This window comes from Anomaloglossus baeobatrachus, chromosome 5 (assembly GCF_048569485.1).
Source record: "Anomaloglossus baeobatrachus isolate aAnoBae1 chromosome 5, aAnoBae1.hap1, whole genome shotgun sequence".
Classification (NCBI taxonomy): domain Eukaryota; kingdom Metazoa; phylum Chordata; class Amphibia; order Anura; family Aromobatidae; genus Anomaloglossus; species Anomaloglossus baeobatrachus.
Window position 1 is genome coordinate 204330470 of NC_134357.1, and position 18028 is coordinate 204348497.

At 46.4% G+C, this 18028-nt stretch overlaps 1 protein-coding gene across 2 annotated transcripts in view; it reads right to left on the reverse strand.

Annotated features, from left to right (window-relative positions):
- Positions 1–315: 315 nt before the first annotated feature.
- The window catches only part of KAT6B (lysine acetyltransferase 6B), a 745545-nt gene continuing 727832 nt past the window's right edge, over positions 316–18028 (reverse strand). For both annotated transcript variants that reach the window (XM_075349101.1, XM_075349100.1), the window contains exon 17: positions 316–4395. In XM_075349101.1, coding sequence (XP_075205216.1) covers positions 1925–4395 — 2471 coding nt within the window. In that variant the 3' untranslated portion in view covers positions 316–1924. The remainder of the gene's footprint in view (positions 4396–18028) is intronic.

The following is an 18028-nucleotide window of genomic DNA, read 5'->3' on the forward strand; positions in this document are numbered from 1 at the left end:
GGATTTTGGCGGTTGGTGACTGTTCACATTAAGTCATCAGGCTTTGTCCACAGGCTATTTACTTCATGCAGCATTTGCTTGGACCTGTCCCGCCCACAGCCATGACTCAGTCATGGGTACGGGATTGAAATAGACCAGGTGAGTGCTGCTAAGAGCAGTTCTACTATTCATATGTGAGGCCGTATGGCACATTTTATAAAAATATTTTAGTGTAGGACTGCTTCAAATGAGATTTGCCGTGACGTGGCGAAGCAGCTCAAGAAATTGCAATTTTTTTGCCAAAAATCTCAAAATTTTTTTTATAATAAGTACAGTTTGGAATGTTTAGTGCTGTAGTGCACATTTGGTGCTGGCTTCTTGTTTTTTTCTTCTGTTTAAAAAAAGTATACATTCGCTGGATTCCGTCATAGGATGGATCCTGCGCTGATAGGCTTCCATTCTAAAAGACGGCGGACAGAGACGGATCCAGCGCCATCCGTTTTTTTGATGATGACAAAAAACGTTCCTCTGGAAGTCACTTCCGTCGCCCGCAAACACATTTTTCGACGGATCCGTCGTATGACGGATGCAACGTCAGGCCATCCGTCGAAATCCGTCGCTAATAAAAGTCAATGAGAAAAAACAGATCCACTGCTGGATACATTTTTTTCACATTTCGACGGATTGCGACTGATGGCAAAAAACTGATGTGTGAAAGGGGCCTAAAGCGGGCTTTACACACTGCGATATCGGTCCCGATATCGCTAGTGTGGGTACCCGCCCCCATCTGTTGCGCGACACGGGCAAATCGCTGCCCGTGCCGCACAACATCGCCCAGACCCATCACACATACTTACCTGCCCGTCGACGTCGCTGTGACCGGCGAACCGCCTCCTTTCAAAGGGGGCGGTCCGTGCGGCATCACAGCGACGTCACTGAGCGGCCGCCCAATAGCAGCGGAGGGGCGGAGCTGAGCGGGACGTAACATCCCGCCCACCTCCTTCCTTCCGCATAGCAGCCGGGAGGCAGGTAAGGAGAGCTTCCTCGTTCCTGCGGCGTCACACGGAGCGATGTGTGCTGCCGCAGGAACGAGGAACAACCTCTTTACTGCTGCAGTAACGATTTTTGAGAATGGACCCCCATGTCACTGATGAGCGATTTTGCACGTTTTTGCAACGATGCAAAATTGCTCATCGGTGTCACACGCAACGGCATCGCTAATGCGGCCGGATGTGCGTCACCAATTCCGTGACCCCAACGAGTTCGCATTAGCGATGTCGTAGCGTGTAAAGCCCCCTTAAGTACCGACCTTTAACAAGCCTTGAATCTGGCTGAGTGCAATGCTCTTAACATGGGGAAAGTATTAGAACTCCTTAAAAAGACCAGCTTTAAAAGGTGAAGAAAAATTTTAACATTTCCCTATGACTTCTCATTTTGAGATTATTCAGCATGGGGTAACATTTCATTAAAGACTTAAACACTGATAAACAGTATGTATTCAAAAGGTCACTTAGAGAAGGTCAATGGCATTAAGGAGGTGTGCTTGGTCATAACCAGTGTTTAAAAGACATGTGGATGGAAAATTGTAGTTTCTAGTCAAGTACAATTCTTTTTAATAAAAGAAAGTATTCCCAAACAAAAATAATAAATTCCCGGTGGACGGTCATGGTCAATAAAGTGAGATGGTTAATGAAGTGAGAGAAAACACTTTCATTTAGTGAAATTGGGGTTGAAATAAATTAGGGTGAACAGACATCAATATTAGACTATTACAAATGTAACGTGAGGCTGAAATAGAGAAAAAACAAGTCCATAAGACACAAAGGTTGTCTTCTTCAGTGACCATTGTCTGTCTGTATTTGATTCCAATGAATAGATTTAATTTTGCAATTGCTACAGAATTAGCTAGAGAGAGTGTAAGGATGAAGATATCTGCAAGATCAACTCATCGTCTCATGTAGGATCCATTAATTGACTGTTTGGGTATTGCTGTATTCATATAACCATGATGCCCAGGGCTGGAGTACATCATGTTGCTGTGAGGGTTGGTCTGCATTGACTGCTGCACATAAGGCTGGCTACCCATCATGCTCATTTGCATTGGGTACTGAGGGCTCTGGTTCATATAGCCATGGTTGGTGTGGTACCCACTGTTCATCATCGACTGAGACATTCGATAACCACTCATGGCATTAAGCGTATTAACTGGGTTCACATTGTAAGCAGGTGCTGTCATTAGGTTGACACCCATGTTCATTCCACGCTGTATGGTTAGAGACCGGGAGGGAGGTTGCATGGTCACAGTCTGTGGTGGAGGAGCATGACCATACATTTGTGAGGGATGGGGCCCAGAAGGAGCTCCTGGAGGCAATGCAGATACTTTGGTCCGCATGGACACATGAGGTTTAACTCCCATCTGTGTCTGCAGCCTTTGGCTATGTGAAATTCCCATTTGGCCACTGGAAATTGAACGCTGAAGGAGAGTCGGTGGCAAATTTACTAGTGGTGGCGTGAGGTTTGCAGGAGTCATTGTAGCTTGAGATTGGGAAGTAACAGAATGTGGTGACTGGGTCAGCTGCACCATGTTGCTTAGTGGAGAAGTAAGAGAGGCACTATTTGCATAGGATGTTATAGCCTGAGCATGTGTATAAGGCAGGGAGTGATCCATTAAAGTGTTTGTCAGCTGTTGAAGTTTGGCAAGGCTGAAAGTAGCAGAGGGTTGAGGATAATGTCCAGGCACAAAATCTCCTTCTCCTATTTTATCATACAGCCTTCCAAGTCCACCACCTCTGGTTTCAGAAATGTCTGGCAAAGCAAAACCTTTTCCTGCAATTCCACATGGGGCAAGCTGTTGTTGTTGACCACCATTTGAGGGTCTGTTTACTGCACAGGCTTGTGGGGACTTGACATTACAAGGTGGCTGCGGAAGTGGGGACCCAATCATGCTGCAACTATTGTTTATCGTAGACATTTGTTGTGTTACAGCACAACTACTTTTACTCAAGTTAGTTGATGTCATACTTCCACTGAATGAACAGCTATTTTGAGGGGGTAAGGTGCCAACTCCAATGCTAGAATCGTAGCTGCTTGGGTTTTCATAGTTCTCAGTTGTGCTCTCAATACTACCCAAATCACTGAACCCACTATCCACAACTTGCTGTGATTGATCAGATATAGATGATACATCCATTACGGGGCTAGTTTCAATATTCGGTAATGAAGAAACAGAAATGGCTGGTTGCTTCGGGCTGATTTGAGCATAATTACTTTCCATAGAGGGTCCACTAGGGCTGTTTGCAGACTGGACAGGCAAACTAGAAAGTGAATTATTTGAGGAGACTGGGCTGCCAATGTCAGACTGATGACAGTCTTCTGGAGCAACAGCTGATGGACTTTGGCCATAACTATGTAGATTATGACATGCTTCCTGTGTATCAGAACAACGTCTATAGGCCTCTTCTTGTGCCTCACTTTCACGGTTTAGAGACTGTACAGCTTGAGCAGTTTCTGAGTCATTGTCTAGTTCATCCTCATCATCACATGATTCTAGACTCCCTTCATGTGTTTCACATGGAACAATGGCTTGCTCCTCTGGTTCAGTTACTCGTTCATTTGCTTGCTGTACAGATTTATTTCTTTCAATTATTTCATCACAGTTGCTGGTTAAAATATCAGATTGAGATGTATTATTTGCAGTACTCAGCTCTAAATCTCTCTCTTTATCCTCTAAAGATTCCTCAAAAGGTTGTTCAGGTACCTCTTTCTGTGAAATATCAAGATGGCTCTCATCTTCATTATCAGCATCATGATGTTTATTAGGCGACTTGTGGTCTTCAACTTCTACATCTTCTTCTGCAAGTGCAAGCTCACTGACTTGTTTGGTCATGGAGTTTTTCACATTTTCCAACATTTTAGCTGATTTTTTTATTTCTTCTTGCACATTTTTCTCTTCTTCTTGTAAACCAAATTCTGTTCTTTCCTCAGCTTCATCTATGTTATTCTTTTCCATTTCTTTAAGTTTTAGATTGTCATCTTTCTTTTCCTCCTCTTCCTTTTCTAGATTGGTGCTACATGGACTTGATAGCTCTAGCACAGAAGTTCCAGTTCCTTCAACATGGGTTAGAATTTCTTCAGTGACTTGCAAAACATTGTTCTGATGTTGATTATTTTCTTCTTCATCTTCAACTTCAGTTTTGATGTCTTCAATCTGAGCCTGATAGTCTGGTTCCATTGGAGTCTCTGGTGGAGTGTACAAGTTGAGTTTAAATCCAGACTTCCTGTCCACACTATGTCTTCTCTCAGAAGATCCTCTTTTTAACCCTTTAGGCCAGCCCTGCTTTCTTAGAGCTTGATCCAAAGTGTTTTCTTCGGTATCATGGTTAATGATCTGTTCTTGAGTAATTTCTTCTATGAGATCTGCATAAAAACAAATAGTATTAATTGACTCAGTGTATAAACTACATTTATTCAATTTAAGGCAATAATGCAAAAGAATGGAACTGATCATATGGAATTACTTGTGACAAATGATGACGTTTATGTGATATACCAACACTAAAATGCAAGTATTTGTGACATGTAAAGGAAATGATACATGATTTTCTAAATATTTTAAAAATATAAATCTGAAAATGTTCACATGCATTTATATTCACCCCCTTGAGTCAATACTTTGTAGGACCACCTTTCGTTGCAATTACTGCTGCAATTCTTTGGGGTACAGTATGTCTCTACCAGCTTTACACATCTAGAGAATGACATTTTTGCCCATTCTTTGCAAAATACCTCTAGCTCTGTGAGATTGGGTAGAGAGTGTCTGTGAGCAGCAATTTTCAAGTATTGACAAAGATTCTCAATGGGATTTAGGATTGGACTTTGACTGGGCCATTCAAACACATTAACACAATGTAGTGTGATACTCCTAAATAAAATTGAGTCCACCTGAGTGTAATTTATTTTCATTATAACTACAGCTGTTCTGTTCTCAGAAGATCTCAGATGTTTCTTTGTGAACATTAGAAATCAAACAGCATCACAAAAAACAAGGAACACATCAATCAGGTGAGGGATAAAGTTGGGGAAAAGAGTAAAGCAAAGTTAGGTTATAAAAAAAATATCTCCATATCTGACCATCTCACAGAGCACTGTTCAATCTATTATCCAAAAATGGAAGGCTTATGTAATAACTGCAAACCTATCAAGACATGGCCGTCCACCTAAACTGACTTCCCAAGCAAGAAAAGCACTAATCAGAAAAGCAACCAAGAAGACCATGGTCACTCTGGAGCAACTGCAGAGATTACAGCTCAGGTGAAGAGTCTGTCCACAGGACAACTGTTCGTCGTATTCTACACAAAGTTGGCCTTTATGGATGAGTGGCAAGAAGAAAGCCATTTTTGAAAGCAAGCCATAAGAAGTTCCATTTGCAGTTTCCAAAAAGCCATGTAGGGGAAACAGCTAGGATGTAGAACAAGGTGCTCTAGTCAGGTGAGACTAAAATAGAACGTTTGGGGCTAAAACAAAATACTATGTGTAGTTGAAAACTAACACTGCACATCACCTTGAAAACACCATCCCCACCATAAAAAATGGTGGAGGCAGCATCAAGCTGTGAGGATGCTTTTCTTCAGCAGGGACAGGGAAGCTGGTCAGAGTTGATGGGAAGATGGATGACCTAAATACAGAGCAATCCCGGAAGAAAATCTGTTAGAGGTTGCAAAAGACTTGAGATGAGGTTCACTTTTGACCAGCACAATGAACCTAAATACACTGCCAGAGCTACAACGCAATAGTTTAGATCAAAGCATATCCATGTGTTTGAATGGCCCAGTCAAAGTCCAGACCTAAAATCAATGAAAATCTGTGGGAACACTTTAAAAATGCTGTTCATAGATGGTCTCCGTCCAATGTCACTGAACTAGAGTTAGTTTGCACAGAAGAATGTATGTATGACTGATGTATGACTGTATCTTCCTCTATGTAAACGTTATCTGATGGTGGAAGGTGTGATTTTGTGTAGTCTAGAGTCAGGCTTGCTGTCAAAGTTGTCCTGTTCCCTTTGATTCACTAATCATTCCCTGGTGTGATCACCTTTTGTTAATTTCCCCTAACAAGCTGACCTCCCACAATTCCCCTCACCTACTCCTCTAGCTTTCCCTATATATCTGGGGCTTTCTTAAGGGGTGCACGCATGTGGGGTGCTGCATGCGTGCCATCTTATGTAAAGTTATTTCAATGGCAGTTAGTCAGGGCAGGAGGTGGCAGGCTACTTACTTTTTAACACCCTCTGGTATTAGTATGATCTTTATTTCGGTCTTCACCATCTTATGTGCTTTTACTGTTCACTTTCACCACCCCACCCCCCTCCATCACCACTCATCCACATCAGCCCCTCTCTCCTCCTCTCTCCTATGTACAGCTCCCACGTTCTTTTCACCTTCCTTAATAACCTCACTCCTTCATGCTCCAGAGTCTTGCAGAAAAAAACATGCTACAACTCCAAAAACTATCTGCTCTTACTCCTTTTGCTGCAACTTCTTTCAGGGAATATCTCTCCTAATCCCAGTCCACCCCATGCAAACTTTACCCCCTCCTCCACATCTCATAGAAACCCTGCTAACCTCATTAGCATTAGTTGTACACCCTCATCTCCCTCATGAATTGTGCTCTCAGAAATCCACGGTCTGTATGTAACAAGCTTCCTTACATCCACAACTACTTTCTAAATAACTCTCTTAATCTGCTGGCCCTCACTGAAACTTGTATTCAGGATTCTGACACTGCTTCCCCTGCTGCCATTTCTCTTGGTGGCTTACACTTTTCCCATTCACCAAGACCTGAGAATAGACATGGTGGCGGAGTCCACTCCTGTCCCCATAGGGCACTTTCAAGGTCATCCCCCAAGCTCCGTCACTCTCATTACCATCCTTTGAGGTCCACACTATCAGGCTCTTCCATCCCCTCTCCCTCAGAGTAGCGGTCATATACTGTCCCCCAGGCTCACCCACCCAGTTCCTTGACCACTTTTCAGCCTGGCTGCCGCACTTCATGTCCTCAGAATTACTAACCCTTATCCTAGGAGACATCCCCATGAACATCCCCACCTCCCCTTCTGCATCCCAGCTTCTATCTCTAACCACTATCTCTAACCACCTCCTTTGGCCTCTCACAGCTCTCATCCCCGGAGACACATGAAGACGGTAACGCGCTTGACCTGGTCTTTGTCCGCCTCTGCTCAATCTCTCACTTTGATAACTCACCTCTTCTTCTCTCTGACGACAACATCCTCTCCTGTAAGCTCACAAACCCTCGCCCACCCCAGCACACTCTCACCTATCACACATTCAGAAACCTACAGGCCATCGACTCTCAGACACTTACAGACTCTCTGCACTCATTCTCCCCTATCTCCTCACTTTCCTGTCCTGATCTGGTGGTAAACCACTACAATGACACACTCATAAGTACCCTAGACCAAGTAGCATCCCTCACCTTTAGAAAGACCAAACAGAGTAAAACAGCCCTGGCTCACATCGAAAACTCGACTTCTCCAGCGATGCTCTAGGAGTGCCGAATGCCTATGGAGGAAAACCCGCACACCAGAAAACTTCATCCACTACAAATTCATGTTAAGAACCTACAACGCTGCCCTTCACCTCGCCAAACAGACCTACTTCAGCACCTTGATCTCCTCACTAAACAACAATCCAAAAAAGCTCTTTGACACCTTTCATTCCCTCTTCAGTCCCAAAGCACCGATCCCTATCACAGATCTTCATACTGCTGATCTGGCCTCGTACTTAACAGAGAAAATAGAAAACATCCGGCAAGAGATCAGCTCTCAGTCACCAAGCGCCGTGATTCCCATCCCCCCCCCACATCCCGTCCGGATCACTCTCCACATTTGACCCAGTCACAGAAGAAGAAGTCTCCAGGCTCCTCTTCTCATCCTACCACATGCCCTACTGATTCCTCACCCTCACACCTACTCCAGTTATTCTCTCCAGTCATCACTACTCGCCTAACTAAAATTTTCAATCTCTCTCTCTCTCTCTTCTGGTATCTTCCCCTCCTCCCTTAAACACTCTATCATTACTCCATTATTAAAAAAACCTACTCTTGACCCATCTTGCATAAACAACTACAGACCAGTCTCCAATCTCCCCTTCATTTCCAAACTCTTGGAGCGCCTGGTCCATTCCCGCCTCACCCGCTACCTCTCCTTTCACTCTCTTCTAGATCCTTTACAGTCTGGCTTTTGCCCCCTACACTCAACAGAAACTGGCCTCGTCAAAGTGACCAATGACCTACTGACAGCAAAACGTAATGGTGACCACTCTCTGCTTATTCTTCTTGACCTCTCTGCCGCCTTCGATACTGTTGACCACCATCTCCTTCTCTCTATGCTCCATTCTATCAGCCTAAAGGACACTGTGCTTTCCTGGTTCTCTTCCTATCTTTCTGGCCGCTCATTCAGCGTATCATTTGCTGGCTCCACATCTTCTCCTCTTCCTCTCACAGTTGGGGTTCCTCAAGGTTCAGTACTTGGTCGTCTTCTTTTCTCCCTCTACACTGCCACAACTGGACAGACCATCAGTAGATTTGGCTTCCAGTACCATCTTTATGCTGATGACACATAACTATACACTTCATCGGGTGACCTCACCCCTGCTGTACTACAGAACACCAGTGACTGTCTGACTGCAGTTTGCAACATCATGTCTGCTCTCTATCTGAACTTAACCTTTCCAAAACTGAACTACTTATATTCCCTCCATTTTCTAACCTCCCTAAACCAGACATCTCTCTCTCTGTGTGGCACCAGGATAACTCCTAGGCAGCAGGCTCACTGTCTGGGTGTTATACTTGATACTCCTTCACCTTCTATATACAATCTTTTGCCCACTCCTGTCGCTTGCACCTCAAGAACATCTCTAGAGTCAGCCCCTTTCTCACAATGGAAACAACAAAAACTCTCACTGTGGCCCTGATCCACTCCTGCCTCGACTACTGTAACTCTCTATTAATTGGTCTCCACTAACTAGACTCTCTCCGCTACAGTCCATCCCTAATGCAGCAGCCAGGGTTACCTACCTGGCTAACCGCTACTCGGATACCTCCTCTCTGTGCCAGTCATTGCACTGGCTGCCCATATATCACAGGATCCAATTCAAACTGCTTGTTCTCACCCACAAAGCTCTCCACAGTGCGGCACCCCCCTACATCTCCACCCTCCTCTCTGTCTATCACCCCACCCGTTCTCTACACTCTGCAAATGACTAACTAACATCCACACTAATCCGAACCTCCCACTCCTGGATCCAAGACTTCTCCAGAGCTGCACCAATCCTCTGGAACGCTCTACCCCAAGAAGCCGGGATGAATCACAACTTGATCAGCTTCAGACGCTCCCTAAAAACGCATCATTTTAGGGTGGCCTATCACACTCCTTAGCGAACTTAATTCACATAGTCCCTCCACATCTTCTCAGAACATAACCCCACATCAAACTCCATGGCACCCAAATGCATCTTAAGGTTCTGGCCAACTGGTCCAGGCAGACATTATCCATCCCCCATTTCCTTGAGATGGCTGGATTGTTTTTGTAAATAAGCACTTGTACCTTGCCCCCCCCCCCCATCTCATTGTAGATTGTAAGCTCTCACGAGCAGGGTTGTCTCTTTTTTTCCATACTCTAAACTTTGTATTTTCTATAACTGTTATTTGTTTGTATATGAGCCTCCTGAATTGTAAAGCGCTGCGGAATATGTTGGCACTATAGAAATAAAGATTTATTATTATTATATTATAAGAATGGGCAAACATTCCAGCATGTAGTGTAGTGTATATAAGCTGGTAGAGACTTAACCAGAAAAACATGTAGCAGTAAACAGAGCAAAAAGTGTTTCTACAAAGTATTGACTATGGGAAATTTATAATTTTTAAATATTTAAAAAATTATGTAAAATTTCCTTTAAACTTCACAAATACTTGCTACATGTTTTTAAGTTTGTAAGTGTAACATGAAAAATGTGGAAACGTTCATGGGGTATGAATACTTATTTATTTAAGGCACTGTAGTGGATTCCCCTCCTTCCCATGAGCTGCTAGAACACATGGGAATTTTAATTGACACCTGAACACTCTATATAACATATAAAGCTGTGGTAAACATCACACTGTTTGTGTTTTTTCTGTCCTAGGCTTTGAGGATTTTATTTGCAGGTCTTTATCGACTTCAAGATCTGATTTTCACCATTGCAGATCAGTAAGAATTAGAGCTCACATAAGTTTTTCATGTATGAGTCAGATCTGTGTTTTTCACAGGTAGAAATCATATCCATTATATTCAATGAGGGTGTTCAAATGTAAGGGGTACTTTACACGAGTGCTAGTGATGTCGAGCGCGATAGCACCCGCCCCCGTCGTTCCAGCGATATGTGGTGATCGCTGCCGTAGCGAACATTATTGCTACGGCAGCGTCACACGGACATACCTTGTCAGCGACATTGCTGTGACTGCCGAACAATCCCTCCCTCAAGGGGGAGGTGCGTTCGGTGTCATAGCGACGTTACTGCGGCCTCACTAAGCGGCTGCCCAATAGCAGAGGAGGGGAGGAGATGAGCGGCCGGAACATGCTGCCCACCTCCTTCCTTCCTCATTGTCGGTGGAGGCAGGTAAGGAGATGTTCGTCTTTCCTGCGGTGTCACACATAGCGATGTGTGATGCCGCAGGACCGACAAACAACATCGCTACGTACGAGACAACGATTTTTGGTGTTTGGACGACCTCTCCAAAACCAACGATTTTTGTCTCTTTTGAAATTGTTTAAGGTCGCTCGTACGTGTTAAACGCTGCGATGCCGCTAACGACGCTGGATGTACGTCACAAACACCGTGACCCCGACGATAAATCATTAGTGATATCGCAGCGTGTAAAGTACCGTTTAGTACAAGCCATGGAGAAAAAGGCATGGATCGCACATCCCAAAAATACATTGATCTAAAAGCCGCTAGGCAAAAATTTAAATAGAACATGAGGTTCTTAGTTACCATTCTGATCAGACTGTATTAAGCCCACTGCCACGTCACGGCGAACCTCTTGAGTGGGTCCCTAATCTAAAGCCTTTATGGTGCGGCACTGTGCACCAACCACTGCCGCAGCAACAAAGCACCAGCAAGGCAGGCGACCTGGCGCCTCACAGCACCCATGCTGCAAGGCAAAGCCCCCAAGGCTCCAGGCCGCACTGCCCCACTGTCACGACATCACCACAACAGCGGCCACTGCACAGCACCAACACACAGTGAGAGAAGCTGCGCACTCACCTCCCACCGGCTCCCATGTGTAAACTGGGAGCAAAAAAAGGCTGACCCCTCTTGCAGTCTCCTGCTGATTAAAAACACCTGTGCCAAATGGGGGGAGTGCAGATCCAAGCAAAAAACAGAGGGGGATAGACTGTTATATAACAAGCCATGGAGAAAAAGTACCGTTTAGTGTTTCTTCGCAGACACAGATACATATCTGATTTTGATCACAGTCACGGATCAAATTTGCCAATGCCAGTCTATGGATCCAAGAAACAAACAAACTAAAAAAAGACCGGATTCAGAAGACATCCTAATAATGTTCCATTTTCATGTTTGAAGGGAGAACTTAAACACTCTTGAATCAAGTAAAAAATTATGAACTCTGATAGTTAAAACTTATACAGTGACCAAATACTGATGAAACAGTTTTTTTGTATAAAAGAAAAAGCACAGATCTCGGAATGAACCCTTCGGGTATTTCTGGATCCATCCAGGTACTTTATATCGAATTAGCTGCTCAGTATGTTCAGGGCTGCAGTGTTTCTGACGTTTTTCTGTTTAGCAGCCTCATAAACAAATGCATTCTGGTCTTCAGTGACTACTCTTTTCCTATAAAGCCTGCTTTACATGTTACAATTAATCGTGCGATCGCATTTGCGATCACACCCGCCCCCATGGTTTGTGCGGCATGGGCAATTTCTTGCCCGTGTTGCACAATGCTGTAACCCCCCGTCGCACGTACTTACCTTCCAAACGACCTCGCTGTGGGCGGCAAACATCCACTTCCTGAAGGGGGAGGGATGTTCGGCGTAACAGCGACATCACACAGTGGCCGGCCAATAGAAGCGGAGGGGCAGAGATGAGCGGGACGTAAACATCCCGCCCAGCTCCTTCCTTCCGCATTGCCGGCGGCCGCAGGTAAGCTGCAGTTCATCGTTCCCGGGGTGTCACACGGAGCGATGTGTGCTGCCCCGGGTACGATGAACAACAGGACGTGCGATTTTTAGAAAATGAGCGACGTGTCAGCGATGAACGAGAAGGGGAGTATTTCTGCTCGTTCATAGCTGTCACACGATACGATATCACTAACGATGCCGGATGTGCATCACTTATGACGTGACCCCGCCGACATCTCGTTAGATATATCGTAGCGTGTAAAGCCCGCTTTAGTCTCTTGAAAACCTGCAATTTACTATGTTTTCAGCCTCAAGATGGTTATACCTTTATTATATTTATGTGTTATTTCACATATACAGTGAAGGAAACAATTATTTGATCCCTTGCTGATGTTGTAAGTTGCCAACTGATAAAGACATGAACAGTTTATAATTTTAAGGGTAGGTTAATTTCAACAGTGAGATAGAATATCCAGAATATAATCCTGAAAATTACATTGTATAAATTATAAAAGTTTACTTGCATTTTGCAGAGAGAAATAAGTATTTGATCCCCAACCAATCATTAAGAGTTGTAAGAACTAATTTAATGTCAATGAAATTGAAATACTATTATTATATGTGCTTGTAGTGCCCTTGAAGCCATCAGGGAGCTACAAGGTACTGCATCCCCACCAGGATGCAGGGCCTACTCCCAGGGACCCAGAAGACCAGTGCCGGTAACAACAAAAACATTCCAGTTAATCCCTGTTTTATCCCCAAATTCCCCAAAGACTGGTGCCAGACAAGGGTTGAACCTAATGGATGGTCCCTTAGAGGTGGAGCCAATCCAGTCCACCAGACGACCAGGTGGGAAGGGCACACAGTGGATAGTCAGACAAGACAGTGGAGTGGAGAGAGTCGTCGGTGACGGACGGACGGAGAGAGCGAGTAAAGCATTGAAAGGAGTGTGATGGTGACCTGAGGGCCCAGGCGTTTGGTTGCCCGTGGAGTACGGTGGAGTGCTCCCGGAACCATAGCACCAACGGGGTACAGAATCCTAGATCAGGCAAATGCTCCAGACAGACCTGATAAAATCTGCAAAGTGAGGGGACCACAAAGGACCTCACTGACCTTGAAGTTCGGGACTCAGTAGCAATGGGAGAACCGGGGAACAGGACCAGAGACTCCGACCCCATAGGGTTCACGCTACCGTCATACGGACTACCGTTAAGAGACTACCAGGAGGGGACCCCCAGAAGCTCCAAGCCACGGGGACCCACCAACCAAAGACAGATGATGGGGAAAGAAGCCACCAGGTCACTAAACCGGCACTGGAACTAAGGGGATCAGTGGTCAAAACCAGCCTTTCTTGGGTAACCAGTTTCCATCTGACTGTGAGTAAAGGAACCAGTTACACTGCAACCCCTTGTGTGGCCTACCTTCTTTCTGCACCCATCTACATCACCTATCCTCTGGGGCCTGGCCCTGCTTGCGGAGGGCCTAACATCCAGGCTGCCACCAAGACCAGCCCCAGTAGTGAGAACTGTGCAGCAGCGGCTCCATCCACGTAGCCTCAAACCGCAAGTGACGTTGTGGCGCCCCTGAATACATCAGGGTGCCACAGGGAACTGCATCCTTACCCAGGGTGCATGGCCTACCCCCCAGGGTTCCAGGTACCCAAGAAACCGATGGTATTCCCATCTGCACCACAAAACCCAATCACCTCACATCAGACACACCAGGGGGGGTTGGACTAACTGGAAACTGGGCCAGCCACTTGGGGAGAACTGAGCAGACTGTGAGAGGGTAGAAAGAGAAATAGGCTCCAGAGAGAGGAGCTGGGAGAGTGAGCTCCTGGGAAGCTAGAGAAAACTGGTTGGCTCGCAAGCGGTGATTCGGGTCCAGAGTAGTCGGGGACCGGTAGCAGGGACATTGGACAGGGGTGTGACGGACGTAGTCTTGGAGGACTGTCGGCACCAGAAGGGCCCAACAGAACTGACTGGTACTGAGCACAACGGGGTACAGGACCCTAGGGCAGGAGCCGATTCATTGTCCTGACAATTCACCTGAAAGGGAGAGGATCTTCAAGAACTTCCCTAGATGCTCAGAGGTTGAGGGCATCAGCACAATGAGGGGGACAGGGGTGTTTCCAGACACAGTAACCCACTGAAGTCCCAAGTCCCAGCCCTCAAGAGCACGGCTACACTACACAGCAGCAAGCATTGTTGACCTTAGGGAGATCAACATATCCACTGCGGAGACACCATCACGTGTTTCTCAACGCAGTGATTCTAGAGCATTGCCCCCTATTTACACTACACAGCAGGGCCCCCAACAGCTTCAAGCCACTGGGACCACTAACGGACAATAAATTGTGCACAGAGGCAGGCTCTGAATCACTAAGTGACACCGGTGGGACCAGGTACTTGGACGGGCTCCTGGAAGTGGCAGCTGTACACAGAGACTTTGGTTTACCTACAGTGTGTGTGTCTCCTTTCTTAACCTCATCCAGCACCCCCACTACCCACAGTGAGTACCCTGGTCCCCTGCACCCTGTCCTCCCAAATCTACCTAACCCCATGAAGCCGGGGCCTTCCCTACCTGCGGAGGGACTGACACCTTGCTGCTTCACACCATCTGCCCCGGTACTCCTTCCAGCAGCAGCGGTACTCCCATTACCACAACCCGCAGGTGGCATCACGAACTTCTCCACTGCAAATATCCCCTTTTATGGATCAAAGTGTCCGCCAAGCCGGGTCCGGACCCCTCGAGTGACAACGATCCTGGATCCGAGCAGCCCGACTAACACCGGGGCAGTACAGTGTCAGGTTATAAACTTTCATTTAATCTCCCCTGTAAATATACCCCTTTTAAAAAACGTCCCCAGGACATGGTACCGGGCAACGTCCACCAAGTGACATTTCCCCAGCAATACACTGCCCGGGACCGAGTACCCCATAACTCTGGGCGACACAGCTTTTTCCTGGCGTCACGAACAGGATTGAACTGGACCCGGTGATACCTGGTGACGTGTGCCTTATAGACTGTGTTCATGGACTGTGTTTCACGATCGGTGAAACCGCCGCCATTTTGGTGTAAAAAGTAACTGCGCCACAGTAGTGAAAAAGGCGCAAAAGGGGATCCCACCCACAGCTCCTGTAAGCGCGAGCAGAAAGGGGCAGTAACCTGACCCGGAAGTTCCCGAAGTGATTCAGTCCCGCGAGAGAGAGTGGTGAGAAACACCAAGGGGGACTGGAAGATGCAGGCGCCTGACGACGGGAACACTGCAGGGCCTGCTCCGGGAGTACAAGCAGCAGCGCCCGGAGCCAGAGCGGTGGCACCGATCATGCGATTACCCTGCCGTATGTCCCTGGAGCGGCGTGGCTGCCCCAGTATGATGGCAAACCGGATGCCGGGTTCAAAAAGAAAATATGCACCGTATTGGACATGTATGCAATGACTGGCAAGCAACGAGCGTCTGTTGTGCTGGGACAGTTAATGGGTGCAGAAGAGTTGGAAGTAGAAACCTGGTCCAATGTGGATCGGGAATCGATTGCTACCAACTTTGAAAAGTTAAAGAAAGCTTTTGAGACCTGTATGGAGGCAGAACTCAGAATGGGATTCCACAACTGCAGGCAGAGACCACAGGACAGCATCAGAGATTATGTTTTAAGATTACAAGCAGCCCTGCGAACCTTGAAACATGTAGACCCCATCAGTGATCTAGGAGGGAAAAAAATTATGGTTGAACAGTTCCTGCAGGGGTTACAATCAGTAGAGGACTGCGCTTGTGGGCCCTGGAACACCCAGATGAGGACTTTATTGTTTTGAAAACAAAAGCCATAAAAGCCTTGCAGTCCCCTGCAACTACAGACTCTGTTTCCCAGCCCTGGCAAGCCAGTACCTCACCTATAAGAGTGGAGACCCCATCATTAACTGTGGTAGCAGCTAATGAACAGGCTGCGCCTCCTTCTACTCCAACTGACTTGTGTTCCCAGGTGCAACAGCTGAGCAAGGATGTGGCCATGATCCTAAAAGTAATGCAGATCAAGCCAGAGCCTAAGATGCTGGAGAGGATACAGCTAGCCGACTGCCCTAAGGATGTCCCATGGATGCGAGGGAGGAGAATCCCATCATCCAGAGGAAGGAGCAGCGACTGCTACGACTCATATGGACAACCCATCTGCCGTTGTTGCAACAAGGCCGGCTATTTTGTACGCAGGTGTCCTTTAAACCGGCAAACCCTGGGGCCAAGGGCCAACCCCCAGGAATAAAATGACAAGGACCAGCTGACTGGCGTGACCGGTACGTAGGAGGATGACCAGTTCTGTCCATTACCCTGGACGGAATTCCTACCTCTACACTGCTGGACACCGGATCCCAGGTAACAACCATACCATATGTACTTTACAAGAGGTTTTGGTCAGATACTGAACTTACCCGTCCGGACTCAGACCTCACTATTAATGCTGTAAATGGACTACCAGTAACTCAGATTGGGTTCAAGGAAGTAACCATAAAAGTGGGGAGGGTAGCGTTAAAGGGCCAAGGCTTAATTGTGGTTGAAACCGATGTAAAGGACAGGAATCCACAGATGATTCTGGGCACCAATGTGATTGAAAACTGTTTAGGGAAAGTGTTGTTTTTACTCCAACAGATTGCTGAAACTGCAGGTTCTGGGTAGCAGAGGGTCCTGCAAAGAGAAATCCGAGCCCTCCTGCAGAAACAACAGGTAAACCTGTCTGGTGGAGAAATCGGTAATGTACGGGTGATAGACTTCGGTCCCATTGTGATACCTCCCCGCAGTGAAATGATAATATGGTGTCTGGCAGCAATAGGCCTTAAAGGGCAACACTACCAGGCCATGGTGGACCCCATCTATTCAGAAAATTGGTCTACCATCCTGACAGCCAGGATGTTCGCCGGGAAAGAGTACCCGTGCGAGTGTTGAATTGTGGGGAGGAAGAAACCAAATTGCCCAGGTAAGCCACCATTGCCAAATTGTTCACGGTAACAGATGACTCCATCCAGGCAGTGGAATCCCTGGCCCCACCAAAACAGACAGAGGTTGACAACCCCCAAAAGCAGTTAGAGGATTGGTGTCAAGAACTGCATGTAGGTACTGACTCTACCCCTACACACCAGAAACATGGGGTTTACAGGGTAGTACAGGAATACGAACAGGTTTTCAGTAAACACCCACTAGACTGAGGGAGGATAAAAGGGGTACACCAACACATACCCACAGGGAATCACCCTCCTATTAAAGAAAGATACAGACCTATACCACCTAAGCATTACCAGTGTGCCAAGGAGATGTTGAGGAACATGAGGGAGGCTAGGGTTATCAGGGACAGTTGTAGCCCCTGGGCAGCTCCATTGGTTCTAGTCAGGAAGAAGGATGGCACCATGAGGATGTGTGTATATTACAGGCAGATCAATCAGATAACACACAAGGATGCTTATCCACTACCCCACATAGAAGAATCCCTTGCTGCATTGAAGGCTGCTAACTACTTTTTCACCCTAGATCTCACCAGTGGCTATTGGCAAGTCTCCATCGCAGAAGAGGATCGAGAGAAGACTGCATTTACCACCCCAATGGGACTGTATGAGTTCAATGGCATGCCGTTTGGACTCTCCAATGCACCTGGAACGTTTCAAAGGTTGATGGAATATTGTCTGGGACACCGCAACTTCGAGGCAGTACTACTTTACACCTAGATGATGTGATCGTATACTCTAAAACCTACGAAGAACATATGGAACATCTAGCCAAGGTATTTGAGGCACTGTCCAAGTACGGAATGAAGTTGAAACCATCGAAGTGCCACCTGTTGAAACCCAGGGTTCAGTATCTTGGAC